Genomic DNA, 14,121 nt, shown 5'->3' on the forward strand with positions numbered 1-14,121 from the left:
AGGCCAAATTGTCCCTCCTGCTGAGTGCACCCACCAATAATTGCCAGGAAAACTCATTAACTGTTCTTATTGAAACATATAAGATTATTAAGGGTTTGGACACGCTAGAGGCAGGAAACATGTTCCCGATGTTGGGGAGTCCAGAACCAGGGGCAGCAGTTTAAGAATAACGGGTAAGCAATTTCGAACGGAGACGAGGAAACACTTTTTCTCACAGAGAGTTGTGAGTCTGTGGAATTCTCTGCCTCTGAAGGCGGTGGAGGCCGGTTCTCTGGATACTTTCAAGAGAGAGCTAGATAGGGCTCTTAAAGATAGCGGAGTCAGGAGATATGGGGAGAAGGCAGGAACGGGGTACTGATTGGGGATGATCAGCCATGAGGCCCGGGGAGCCGTTGGAGCGAGGAGGGGTTACCTGGAGCTGTGAGTATAAAAACAGCGCGGGGCTTGCTTCTACAGAGGCCCAGGGAGCCGTTGGTGCGAGGAGGAGTTACCTGGAGCTGTGAGTATAAAAACAGCGCGGGGCTTGCTTCTACAGAGGCCCAGGGAGCCGTTGGTGCGAGGAAGAGTTACCTGGAGCTGTGAGTTACCCAAATCTGCAACGTTCCATCTCACTTCCAGAGAAGGAGACTGCTGGAAGCCTCTGGTTGGTCGAACGGACTAGAGGAAGCAGCTGATTGGCTTGTATCCCGGGTAAGGTTTTATTGTATTTGGACAAGGGGGAGAATGAGGGGCAGTTTACTGTTCTGGATGTCAGATGTGGGAGGTCATGGAGTCTGAGTGCCCTCCAGACGTCCACATCTACGCCAGGTGCGTTGAGATGGGGCTCCTAAGGGACCGTGTTAGGAACCTGGAGCAGCAACTCGATGACCTCTGTCTGCTCAGGGAGAGCGAGGAGGTCATAGAAAGGAGTTACAGGGAGGTGGTCACTCCAAGACCACGGGAGACAGAAAACTGGGTCACAGTTAGGAAGGGCAATGGGCAGAGGCAGGGACGAGTGAGTACTCCAATGTCGGTACACCTTGCAAATAAGTACTCCTGTTTGAGTACGGATGGGGGTGACAGCCTGCCCGGGGGTAGCGAGAGCGGACGGGCCTCCAGCACAGAGACCGGCCCTGTTACTCCTGAAGGTAGGGACAAAAAGAAGAGGGCAATAGTAATTGGGGACTCTATTGTTAGGGGGTCGGATAGGCGATTCTGTGGACGCAGTCGGGAGACCAGGATGGTGGTCTGCCTCCCTGGTGCCAGGGTCTCGGATGTGTCTCAACGCGTCCAAGATATCCTGAAATCAGAGGGAGAGGAGCCTGAGGTCGTGGTACATATAGGTACCAATGACATAGGTAAAAAAAGGGAAGAGGTCCTGAAGGGAGGATTTAGGGAGTTGGGAGGAGAGTTAAGGAAAAGGACCAAAAAGGTAACAATCTCAGGATTACTGCCTGTGCCACGCGACAGTGAGAGTAGGAATGGAGCGAGGTGGAGGATAAATGCGTGGCTGAAAGACTGGTGCAGAGGGCAGGGATTCAAGTTTCTGGATCATTGGGACTTCTTTTGGGGAAGGTGGGACCTGTACAGAAAGGATGGGTTGCACTTGAACCCGAGGGGGACCAATATCCTGGCGGGGAAATTCGCTAAGGCTACTGGGGAGACTTTAAACTAGAACGGTTGGGGCGAGGGACTCAAATAGAGAAAGCTAGTAGACAGAATGGGAGGCAGGAAGCAGAAAAGGGAAGCACTCGGGCACAAGAGGAGAAAGGAAAAAAAAGGAAATAAACAGAGAATAAGAGGCGGGGGGTTTCTTAAATGTGCATATTTTAATGCTAGGAGCATTGTAAGAAAGGTGGATGAGCTTAGAGTCTGGATAGACACCTGGAAGTATGATGTTGTGGCAATCAGTGAAACATGGTTGCAGAAGGGCTGTGATTGGAAACTAAATATTCCAGGATTTTGTTGCTTCAGGTGTGATAGAATTGGAGGGGCAAGAGGTGGAGGTGTTGCATTACTAGTCAGGGAAGATATTACAGCAGTGCTTTGGCAGGATAGATTGGAGGGCTCATCTAGGGAGGCTATTTGGGTGGAACTGAGAAGTGGGAAAGGTGTAGCAACACTTATAGGGGTGTATTATAGACCGCCAAATGGGGATCGGGAATTGGAAGAGCAAATATGTAAGGAGATTGCAGATATTAGTAGTAAGCACAAAGTAGTGATTGTGGGAGATTTCAACTTTCCACACATAGACTGGGAAACACATTCGGTAAATGGACTGGATGGTTTGGAGTTTGTAAAATGTGTGCAGGATAATTTTTTGCAGCAATACATAGAGGTACCTACTAGAGGAGGGGCAGTGTTGGACCTCCTGTTAGGAAATGAGACGGGACAGGTGGCGGAGGTATGCGTTGGGGAGCACTTCGGGTCCAGTGATCACAATACCATTAGTTTCAATATAATTATGGAGAGGGTCAGAACTGGACCTAGGGTTGAGATTTTTGATTGGAGAAAGGCTAACTTTGATGAGATGCGAAATGATTTAAAAGGAGTGAACTGGGACATTTTGTTTTATGGGAAGGATGTAGAAGAGAAATGGAGGACATTTAAAGGGGAAATTTTAAGAGTACAGAATCTTTATGTTCCTGTTCGGTTGAAAGGAAACAGTAAAAAGTGGAAAGAGCCCTGGTTTTCAAGGGAAATTGGACATCTTGTTCGGAAAAAGAGGGAGATCTACAAAAATTATAGGCAGCATGAAGTAAATGACGTGCTTGAGGAGTATAAGGAATGTAAAAAGAATCTTAAGAAAGAAATTAGAAAAGCTAAAAGAAGACATGAGGTTGCTTTGGCAAGTAAGGTGAAAGTAAATCCAAAGGGTTTCTACAGCTATATTAATAGCAAAAGGATAACGAGGGATAAAATTGGTCCATTGGAGAGACGGAGTGGACAGCTATCTGCAGAGCCAAAAGAGATGGGGGAGATATTGAACAATTTCTTTCCTTCGGTATTCACCAAGGAGAAGGATATTGAATTATGTGAGGTAAGGGAAACTAGCAGAGTAGCTATGGATACTATGAGTTTCAAAGTAAAAGAAGTACTGACACTTTTGAAAAATATAAAAGTGGATAAGTCTCCAGGTCCTGACAGGATATTCCCTAGGACATTGAGGGAAGTTAGTGTAGAAATAGCCGGGGCTATGACAGAAATATTTCAAATGTCATTGGAAACGGAAATAGTCCCCGAGGATTGGCGTGCTGTGCATGTTGTTCCATTGTTTAAAAAGGGTTCTAAGAGTAAACCTAGCAATTATAGGCCTGTTAGTTTGACTTCAGTGGTGGGCAAATTAACGGAAAAGATACTTAGAGATAATATATATAAGCATCTGGATAAACAGGGTCTGATTAGGAACAGTCAGCATGGATTTGTGCCTGGAAGGTCATGTTTGACTAATCTTCTTGAATTTTTTGAAGAGGTTACTAGGGAAATTGACGAGGGTAAAGCAGTGGATGTTGTCTATATGGACTTTAGTAAGGCCTTTGACAAGGTTCCTCATGAAAGGTTGGTTAAGAAGGTTCAACTGTTGGGTATAAATACAGGAGTAGCAAGATGGATTCAACAGTGGCTGAATGGGAGAAGCCAGAGGTTAATGGTGGATGGTTGTTTGTCGGGTTGGAGGCAGGTGACTAGTGGGGTGCCTCAGGGATCGGTGTTGGGTCCTTTGTTGTTTGTCATGTACATCAATGATCTGGATGAAGGTGTGGTAAATTGGATTAGTAAGTATGCAGATGATACCAAGATAGGGGGTGTTGTGGATAATGAAGAGGATTTCCAAAGTCTACAGAGGGATTTAGGCCATTTGGAAGAATGGGCTGAAAGATGGCAGATGGAGTTTAATGCTGATAAATGTGAGGTGCTACACCTTGGCAGGACAAATCAAAATAGGACGTACATGGTAAATGGTAGGGAATTGAAGAATACAGTTGAACAGAGGGATCTGGGAATAACCGTGCATAGTTCCTTGAAGGTGGAATCTCATATAGATAGGGTGGTAAAGAAAGCTTTTGGTATGCTAGCCTTTATAAATCAGAGCATTGAGTATAGAAGCTGGGATGTAATGTTAAAATTGTACAAGGCATTGGTGAGACCAAATCTGGAGTATGGTGTACAATTTTGGTTGCCCAATTATAGGAAGGATGTCAACAAAATAGAGAGAGTACAGAGGAGATTTACTAGAATGTTGCCTGGGTTTCAACAACTAAGTTACAGAGAAAGGTTGAATAAGTTAGGTCTTTATTCTCTGGAGCGCAGAAGGTTAAGGGGGGGCATGAAAGAGGTCTTTAAAATGATGAGAGGGATAGACAGAGTTGACGTGGATCAGCTTTTCCCTTTGAGAAAAGGGAAGATTCAAACAAGAGGACATGACTTCAGTATTAAGGGACAGAAGTTTAGGGGTAACATGAGGGGGAACTTCTTTACTCAGAGAGTGGTAGCGGTGTGGAATGAGCTTCCAGTGGAAGTGGTGGAGGCAGGTTCGTTGGTATCATTTAAAAATAAATTGGATAGGCATATGGATGAGAAGGGAATGGAGGGTTATGGTATGAGTGCAGGCAGGTGGGACTAAGGGAAAAAAGTTGTTCGGCACGGACTTGTAGGGCCGAGATGGCCTGTTTCCGTGCTGCAATTGTTATATGATGGTGATTGACGGTGCTGGCTCGAAGGGCCGAATGGCCTACTCCTGCACCTATTGTCTATTGTCTATTCTTCATTGCGAGCACCTGCCATCCTTAGCTGGGAGTCTGGACCCAGGGGCCAGTGTCTCAAAATAGGAGTCACCCATTCATGTCTGATGAGAAGAATTTTGCTCCCACCGAGAGTGGTGAATCTTGGAGTTCTCTGTCTAAAGCATGGATCTGTGAACATTCAGGAAGTATATTCAAAAGTGGTTGAGAGATTTTCCGAAATTAGGAAAATCAAAGGATGTGCAGGAACATGGTGAGGGAAATGAACATCCACGATTTGACTGATGTTAGAGCAGGAACGCTGCGCCAAAGGGCCATACTACTGCTTGTCTTTCTTAAGTTTGAATGTTCTTTATCTACCCTGAGAATGTGTGACAGAACTGTGTAGGGGAGTTTCACTCCATTCATGGTGCCGCTGTCCTGAGAGTGCGCGATGGAACTGTGTAGAGGGAGCTCCATTCTGTGTTCAAGAAGGAACTGCAGATGCTGGAAAATCGAAGGTACACAAAAAAGCTGGAGAAACTCAGCGGGTGCAGCAGCATCTATGGAGCAAAGGAAATAGGCAACGCTTCGGGCCGAAACCCTTCTTCAGACTGCATTCTGTGTCTGACCCCAGATGTGTATGAAAAAAATACAAGAAAAGAGGAGCGAGAGCGAGCACTGGAAACCATTCCTCCGGGAGCGCGCGTCCGGCTCTCCCTCCGAGAGCTCGCAGCCTAGAGCCCCCACGGGAGCGCGCATCGGGACTCCTCTCGCAGCGCGCAGCCAGGACCTCCACCATAGAGCTATCTCCCACATGGGGCAGCGCGCAGTCGGGTCCCTCTACTCGGGCAGCGCGCAGCTGACGGTCGGATTTACCCGGGAAAAGGGGTCACTCCGCAGCCCACCGGCGGAGCAGCGGCCGTTCGGCCCCTCCAGCTGCACCTGGCAGTCGGTGGAGACGGGTGGGGTGGGGAGGGGAGGGGAGGGGCGTGTGGCTGGAGGCTCGGCCAGACCTGGGCAGATGGTTGGTCAGAATGAGAGGAAGGAGGCGACTCCTGGCAGTATAAATGGGAAGTGAGAGCGCACCGGGGGATCAGCCCCGAGAGAAGGCGGCAGTAGGGAGAGGAGAGGAGAGGAAAGGAAAGGAAAGGAAAGGAAAGGAAAGTGTCCCTGGCTGGCAGCTTCGTCCAGGCTGGATTCCCGCGGCACCTCACCATGCCTCGCTGCGCATAGCTTCCACATGGAACACAGCAACTTCTACGAGGTGGAGCCGCACCAGCAGCCGCCGGCCTTCGCGTACCGGGACCCGGGCGAGCTGCCAGACATCTGTGACCACGAGAACTCCATCGACATCAGCGCCTACATCGACCCGGCCGCCTTCAACGATGAGTTCCTGGCCGACCTCTTCCATAGCAATCACCAGCAACTGGCGAAGCTGGGGCACTGCCAGGACAAGGGCAGGGCGGCCGGCGAGCTGCCCGCCCCTCACCCCGCCTTCGCCTACCGGGAGAGCAAGCTGCAGCCGCTGCTCGGCCGCCCGGCGTCCCTGCGCTCGGTGGTGGTGAAGCAGGAGCCGCCCGAGCGACAGGAGAGGCTCCGGAGCCCGGCGCAGTGCGCCCACCTCCAGTACCAGGTGTCTCATTGTGCCCAGACCAGCGTCCACCTGCAGCCCGGACAGCCTACGCCGCCGCCCACACCCGTGCCCAGCCCGCTGCCCGCACACAAGGGCAGTCCCGGCGCCAAGGGGAAGAGGTCGGCGGACAAGAGCAGCCTGGAGTACCGGCTGAGGAGGGAGCGCAATAACATCGCGGTGCGCAAGAGCCGGGACAAGGCCAAACTGCGCAATGTGGAGATCCAGCACAAGGTGATGGAGCTGGCGGGCGACAACGAACGGCTCCGCGGCCGCGTCCAGGAGCTGAGCCGGGAGCTCGACACTCTGCGGGGGCTCTTCCGACAGCTGCCCGAGGCGGCTCTGGTGAAAGCCATGGGAGGCTGCATCTGAGCCCCGGGGGACGGGGCCTGGACAACGGGAAGCCCAGACCGCCCGCAACGCCTGACACGCGGGGGTCGCAGGGGGCAGCTATGGGACAGTACGAGCGGCCATTTCCCTCAGGACAGTGCCAGTCCCAGACCCCCAGGCCGGACTTTGCCAGCACTCGGCCCATCCCCGAGCTGCTATCCCGCGGGACTTGTAACTCGCTGTGGTTTTCACAGGGTTACTGACTACAGATTTATTTTTTTGTATCAGATGTTTGTAACTGTTTCCCCCCGGTGGTTCTCGAGCGGAGAGATCCACTGTGTCAGGGGCGGCTGGCCAAGCTTGCTCCCCGCCCCGTCTCAAGGGCATTTTAACTACTTTGTACCGGGACTGTTGTATGATGACCTTGCAAATTTTTTTTGAAAACATTCAATAAATCAAACGCTTGTATTTAATTGTTGTGACGCTTTCTCTGCGTGATCCCAAGCCGCCTTGAGTTTAGTCCAGAGCTTCCTGCGTCTGAAGAAAGGGCCAAACGTCGCCAAATAGATGCTGCCTGACTCGCCGAGTTGTTCCAGCACTTTGTGTTTTGCTCCACATTCCAGCATCTATGGTCACTTGTTCCAGCCCTGTCATTTCTCTTGAGTTTCCCCACTCTCCGGCCCCCGGATTGTCACCCACTCACTTCCCTCCCTCTCTGCTGTCCGGTTTCCCGTGGTGGCTGACTTTTGTAAAATAATCAGCCTTGCCAGAGGGGTCCCGACTCGGAACGTAGTCTGTCCATTCCCTCCACAGATGCTGCCTGACCCACTGAGTTCCTCCAGCACTTTCTGTTCTGCTCAAGATTCCAGCATCTGCAGTCGCTTATGTCTCAAAACCTCCCTTTTGCGCTCCCACATCTCTCTCTCTCTCACTCCAGCGACGGGTTTATTTTCCTGAATCTGCCCACCTTTGTCTCTGCCAGTGGCTTTGATTCTTTGGCTGCTCCCAGAGATGTTAAGTACAGTCTCCGGGGATTTTGAGAGGGAAGGTGTGTGTGTGGGAGTCTGCATCCCGCTGCCCCCTCCCTCCTGTACTATTGCCGGGTAGTGCAGGAGATAGTTTGGCAAATATCCCCGAGTTGCTTTAAATTCTCACGATTTGGGATTCTGGCAGCGAGCGAAGACACAGCACAGCCCTGATTGGAGTGGAAAGGCAAAAGGGAGCTATTTGCGTGGGTGTGAGAGGGAAATAAGTTGGATCAACTGAAAGTGGCCTGATCTAAAGTACTGGACTTCAGTGAAAAACAGGACTTTAACCCACTGCGTGCCGTGTTCCAGAGAGAGTGAAAATCATAAAGTGGCCAGATTTGGGTTAAGAGAGTAGAGTTACCAAATATGCAGATCATACAAACCTCACTAAACTAAACATCCCAGTATACAGTGAGAGGTTGGACTGGATTGAAGGAAGCAGAGTGCAGGCATGGGCAGAAGGGGGCAGACCGTAGCAGCAGATGAGAGGAGCACGGAGAGTGCAGGACTGGAGAAATGTCGACTGTAGTTGGGCAGAGAGCAGCCACAGCCAGCGGGGTGAAGTGGGGCAGAGCGCAGGAGGTCTGTTAAACAAAACCTAGGGGGTGGGAGATTGCAACCTTCACGTGGTCCGCCCTGTTTCGACTAATGCAATCAAGCCGACGTGCACAATCAAATAGAACAAGTTGTCCTACAACTTTAGACTGTGCACGCCATACGCAAGAAGTAGAAAACAAAGCCTTGTGCTGGAGGAGCTCTGCGGGTCAGGAAGGGGTGGACAGACAACGTTTCGGGTTGGAACCCTTTTAGGCCCAGTTCTGTTAAAGTTGTCCAGATGCCTCGTCTGGTTTCAACGGGGCTGTGATGTCCACAGTATAGGGTGCATGGATGAACATTGTGGGGAGAGCAAGGATGAGCTTCACTGCCTGGAACAGTTCAAGGGTGAGATACCTCTGCTCTCTCGGGAAGCCAGTGTTGGTTTGCTGGGAGTAGGATGTGAAGTGGAGGTTTTTCGACATCAGGCATGACTTGGACAGGGTAAAGAAGGGGAAGTTGTCACCACCCAAAGAATTGCCAGTGACCAGAGGACCCAGAGTGAATGGGAGCAGCAGGAGGATGGGAGGGAAGAGGAGGGGGATTGCTTCACACAGAGGGCGGGGCGAGCAGGATGAGCAGGTGTTGGAGCTCTGAACTTCAGGGATGGGACTAGGACCTCCAACATTCTTGGATTGACTCAATGGCCTGTGGCTTGGAGAGGCTGTACCATTCTGCCCACCTTTCACACCAGCAACTTCTGAATGGGATTGGGGGATAGGCTTGCACAATGGGGCACCACTGGGGTCCAGCCTGTCACCGTACCAGGCCGAATGGCCTCTCCCTGAGCTGCGAGGTGCAGGAATTCCTTATGAAGGGAGTAATGTGCGCGTGTGCACTGCAGCGGAGTACAATGGTGTATGCCTATGGGCGGTCGGGTACGAGGGGTCAGTTGGGAGATATGTGAGGATATGGAGTTCTTTTTTAATTGTTCTCTCCTGGCTAATGACAGGAACTGTGTGCAAAGTCTATTACTCTGTGCCTGCCCCACCAAGGAAGCTCACTCTGTCCCAGTCCCTTGCCCACACTTGGCCCAGTCACCAGGGCAGGAACGCACAGTGCTTCCAAGCCCACAAGCCACTCCGGAAAACTGCTCCATGCCTCGAGTTAGGCCGGGTGTGTGTGCACGGCATGGGTGGGTGTGCCAGTGTGCCCCACCACAACCCGGCAATGACCATCCACCACCTCCTGTGCAGTTCCCATAAACTAGCCATGAATCAGGTCATTGGTGGAGGATCACACTGCAGCTCAGCATACTCAACACCAGCAACCTCATTACATAGAAACATAGAAAATAGGTGCAGGAGTAGGCCATTCGGCCCTTCGAACCCGCACTGTCATTCAATATGATCGTGGCTGATCATCCAACAGTATCCTGTACCTGCCTTCTCTCCATACCCCCTGATCCCTTTAGCCACAAGGGCCAGATCTAACTCCCTCTTAAATATAGCCAATGAACTGGCCTCAACTACCTTCTGTAGCAGAGAATTCCAGAGATTCACCACTCTCTGTGTGAAAAATGTTTTCCTCATCTCGGTCCTAAAAGATTTCCCCCTTATCCTTAAACTGTGACCCCTTGTTCTGGACTTCCCCAACATCGGGAACAATCTTTCTGCATCTAGCCTGTCCAACCCCTTAAGAATTTTGTAAGTTTCTATAAGATCCCCCCTCAATCTTCTAAATTCTAGCGAGTACAAGCCGAGCCTATCCAGCAGGGGAGCGGGGAGCCATTAATTAATTATTCAGTGACCACATAGAATGGGCGGCACGATGTGACTGCGGGTAGTGTTGCTGTATCACCGCTCCGGTCACTCAGATTCACCACTGAGCTCGGGTGCTGTCCATGTGGAGTTTGCATGTTCTCCCTGTGACCGTGTGGGCCTCTCCCCAGGTGCTCAGGTCTCGTCACATTCCAGAGTATTTGGCTGCGATAAATTGCCCTGCCGTGAAGGTTGATGGCAGGAGATTCAGCGTGGAGTTCATGGCCATGTGACAGGATTGCTTAGCTGTACAACACGGCAACAGGCCCTTTGGTCCACCTTGTCCATGCCAACCGAGTTAGCACTCTAGGCAAGTCTCATTTGGCCCATCCCTCGAAACCCTTGCTATCACATACAGGTATATCCCATTCCATATATCTGTCCAAGATGCTTTTCAGGTTGGGATCAGCCTCTACCCGGATCGCAGGCTAGGGACTCTCTGTGCCACTCTCCCATTGTGGGTAGGGCCGCTTCTTCACTAGGAGAACGTGGCAAATTTCTTGAGGGTTCCTGACCGGGACAAAGTGCAAGGCCCTGGAGAGATGTCCCTGCCTCCCTGTGTTTGTTTCCAGCTAATATTTAACCTGTTGTCAGGGAGAGCAGCCCTGCGTCAACCTGGGCTGTTCACACCGCACGCTCTCAATGTTGCCAACCCCCTCTGTCTCTGGAGACAGGCAGACTCTGCCCCTGGACTCTCCACCCTCACCCTGCTGCTAATCAGAGATTTATTGAAGACACAACTAGCTGTTCAAAGTCCTCCTTGAAAGATAAGACTTACGACCAGGAGGCATGTAAGCTTAGTTGTGCTTTGAAAGGGGTGTGACTCACTGACAGTAAGGAATGGGGCAGAGCTGTGTGAATAGCCATTTCAATCTTAGAGGGGGAGCATGGTGTTTATTACATAGATGAGGCCCCCACTCGTGTCTCCTTGGTACCCCGCAGCTCTGCCTTTGCTCCTCCTTACATTAGTCGCAACAGAGACAGAGTCCCCTAGTCCTTACCTTCCACTCCATCAGCCGTCGCATACAACACATAATCCTCTGAAATTTCTGCAACCTCCAACGGGATCCCACCACTAGTCACATTTTTCCCTCTCCACCCCTGCAGGGACCATTCCCTCCGCAACGCCCTGGTTAACTCATCCCTTCCCACCCTTCCCACCCCCTCCCCAAGTACCTTCCCCTGCAACCGCAGAAGATGCAACACCTGTCGCTTTACCTCCTCCCTTGACTCTGTTGAGGGACCCCGACAGTCCATTCAGGTTAAGCAGAGGTTCACTTGCACCTCCTCCAACCTCATCTACTGTATCCGTTGTTCAAGATGTGGACTCTTATACATTGGCGAGACCAAAACGCAGACTGGACGATCGTTTTGCAGAACACCTTTGCTCAGCCCGCATGAACCAACCTGATCTCCCAGATGCTGGACACTTTTAATTCTGCTTCCCATTCCTACACAGACCTTTCTGTCCTCGGTCTCCTCCAGTGTCAGAGTGAGGCTAAACGCAAATTGGAGGAACAGCATCTCATATTTTGCTTGGGCAGCTTACAGCCCAGTGGTATGAATATTGATTTCTCTCACTTCCGGTAGCCCCGGCATTCCTTCTTTCTTTATCCCTCCCCCACCCAATTCGCACTAGTTTCTCATTTTCACCCAACAAACAACTAACAATGGCCTGTTTCCTTTATCATCATTACTTTTTTGCATATCTTTCATTCATTGTTCCTCATCTTTCCATATCACCTTCTACTCGAAATCTCTCATTTCCCTTATCCCTAACCAGTCTGAAGAAGAGTCTCGACCCGATATGTCACCCATTCCTTCTCTCCAGAGATGCTGCTTGAGTTACCGCAGCTTTTTGTGTCTAACTATGGTGTTTATTTCCCTGAGTTTGCTTTAATGCACAGAGAGAAGCCATCCATGCCATGCCTGTTCCATGCCAGCCTTTGTCATGTCTTAGAGTGATACAGTGGTAACAGGCCCTTTGGCCCAACTTGCCTGCACCGGCCAACATGTCCCAGCCACACTAGTCCCACCTGCCACCTGTTCTATCCATGATAGTGGAGCCACTCTGCTTTTGACAGATCAGACCAGGTTCAGAGAGAACTGGATCAGCACTGGCAGAGTGAAGCAAGATTCAACTTAAGGAACTTTAGTTTAGTTTACAGGTACAGTGCAGAAACAGCCCCTTCGGCCCATCGAGTCTGCGCCGACCATCGATCACCCCGTACACTAGCACTATCCTACACGCACACTGGGGACAGTTTTACAATTTTACCAAAGCCAGTTAACCCGCAACCTGCATGTCTTTGGAGTATGGGAGGAAACCGGAGCACCAGATAAAACCCACACAGGGGAGAACAAACAAACTGTGTAAAGACAGCACCTGTAGTCAGGGACGAACCCGGGTCTCTGGCGTTGTAAGGCAGCAACTCTACCGCTGTGCCACTGTGCCGCCCATTGTGTACAGAACTGACACAGATACTGATTTCCCCTCCTCTCGTCTCGAGTCCATTTCCCTTTATTCGCCTCTTTTCCTCCCTCCTTTCCCACCTATGTCCCCCCCTCCAACTTTACATTTCTCTATTCCTCTTCTCTTATCTGATACCTTATTGTCTCCTTTTCACCTCTAGCATTTGTCACTCACTCCACTCATCTGCCAATAAACCCCTTCCCCCATCTGTATGCATCTATCACTTGCCAGGGTTTGCCTCACTGCTACCTCTCTTTTCCAGCATTCATTCACCCCCTCCTGTGGATCATGACAGAAGCATCCTCGTGGCGATCCAATTCTATGCACCCTATGACGTGTTGGGCGAACAATTCTGTCAACATGTTGGACGACGACAGAAGCGAACAACGAGCTATACGTTGTCTGACACACGAGCGAACGAACCCCGGCCCCCCCCCCCCCCATTACATTCAGTCTGAAGAAAGGTCCATTCCCTCCACAGATGATGCCTGACCTGCCGAGTTCCTCCAACAATTTGTTTTTTTACTCAGGATTTTAGCATCTGCAGTTTCTTGTGTCTCCATGTAGCCAGTGAGAGTCAGCAGTCTCTCAGGAGGCCCAGAATCTTCAGGAATGCTAAGCTGAGGGAGAGAACACTTCGGGGACTGAAAGCAGAAAGAGTGACCCCAGCAAGAGTCAGCACCTTCAGTGATTGTCCAGCAGGGAGAGTTGGGGCCTTCAGCAACAATATTTGCAGAACAGATTTAGGGGCTGTACTCCAGAGATGGTACTTTCAGGGACTTGACTCCAGGGTGAGTGGGAGATTGGCAACTTCACGAATGAGAGAGAAATAGGCCAAATGCTGGTAAACGGGATTAGCCCAGAGTGCCAATGGTCAGCATGGTCAATTGGGCCCGAATGGTCTGTTTCAATGCTGTATTAATCTTTGTAGCCTGAGGGAGAGTCGGCTGTCAGGGGAACTGCACACAGAGTCGGCCTTGTAGTTCAAGTTGAGCTGCACAGTGCGTGTGTGATAGTGAGTGTGGCAGAATTGCAGCAGTTCACATGATGTTCAGTGAGACAGTCATCGTGAAACACTCCATTCGACTCTGCATGTGACGGTCAGTACTGGAGGTTACATTAGAACTGCCAATTTTACTTCGGAGTCACGTGAGTGACTACGTGAAGAAGCCCGCCAGGACGCATGCGTGTCATTGCGCTACACGCATTGCAACTCGTCATTGTCAGGAGGAAGGACGTTCCTCCCAAATGGCAGGATGTTTGAACCTGCAACAGTAGGTAAGGGAACGTCGTTTTCTTTACTTACCTTTTTTCTACAGGAAGGCTGTTGAAAGCTGGCGGGGGAGGAGTCAGCAAGCAGCAGGCAGCCAGCAACGGCCGGTGGCACGACAGTTTCCCTTAGCGGGAGTTCGTGCGACTTTAGCTCCGGGGAGAAAACACCGACAAGGAAGTATTCCGGAGCCGTCAGTCCGACAAACTTGGACAACAGCCCCAAGGACCTACGTTGAACCGAATGTTCGTGCTTTCTGATAAAGGGAAATCAAAAGCGCAAGCTGAACTAAAGCAGCTTCACATAAAAGGTGTAATTGAGAAAACTCAACACGAA

The 14,121-nt window shown here is 50.7% G+C and overlaps 1 protein-coding gene across 1 annotated transcript in view; it reads left to right on the forward strand.

Moving 5' to 3' along the window:
* The window catches only part of cebpa (CCAAT enhancer binding protein alpha), a 28,473-nt gene extending 21,340 nt beyond the window's left edge, over positions 1-7,133 (forward strand). Inside the window, exon 2 of the mRNA XM_033035928.1 lies at positions 5,821-7,133. Coding sequence (XP_032891819.1) covers positions 5,941-6,702 — 762 coding nt within the window. The 5' untranslated portion in view covers positions 5,821-5,940 and the 3' untranslated portion in view covers positions 6,703-7,133. The remainder of the gene's footprint in view (positions 1-5,820) is intronic.
* The last annotated feature ends 6,988 nt before the right edge of the window (positions 7,134-14,121 follow it).

This window comes from Amblyraja radiata, chromosome 17 (genome assembly GCF_010909765.2).
Source record: "Amblyraja radiata isolate CabotCenter1 chromosome 17, sAmbRad1.1.pri, whole genome shotgun sequence".
In the NCBI taxonomy this organism is placed as follows: domain Eukaryota; kingdom Metazoa; phylum Chordata; class Chondrichthyes; order Rajiformes; family Rajidae; genus Amblyraja; species Amblyraja radiata.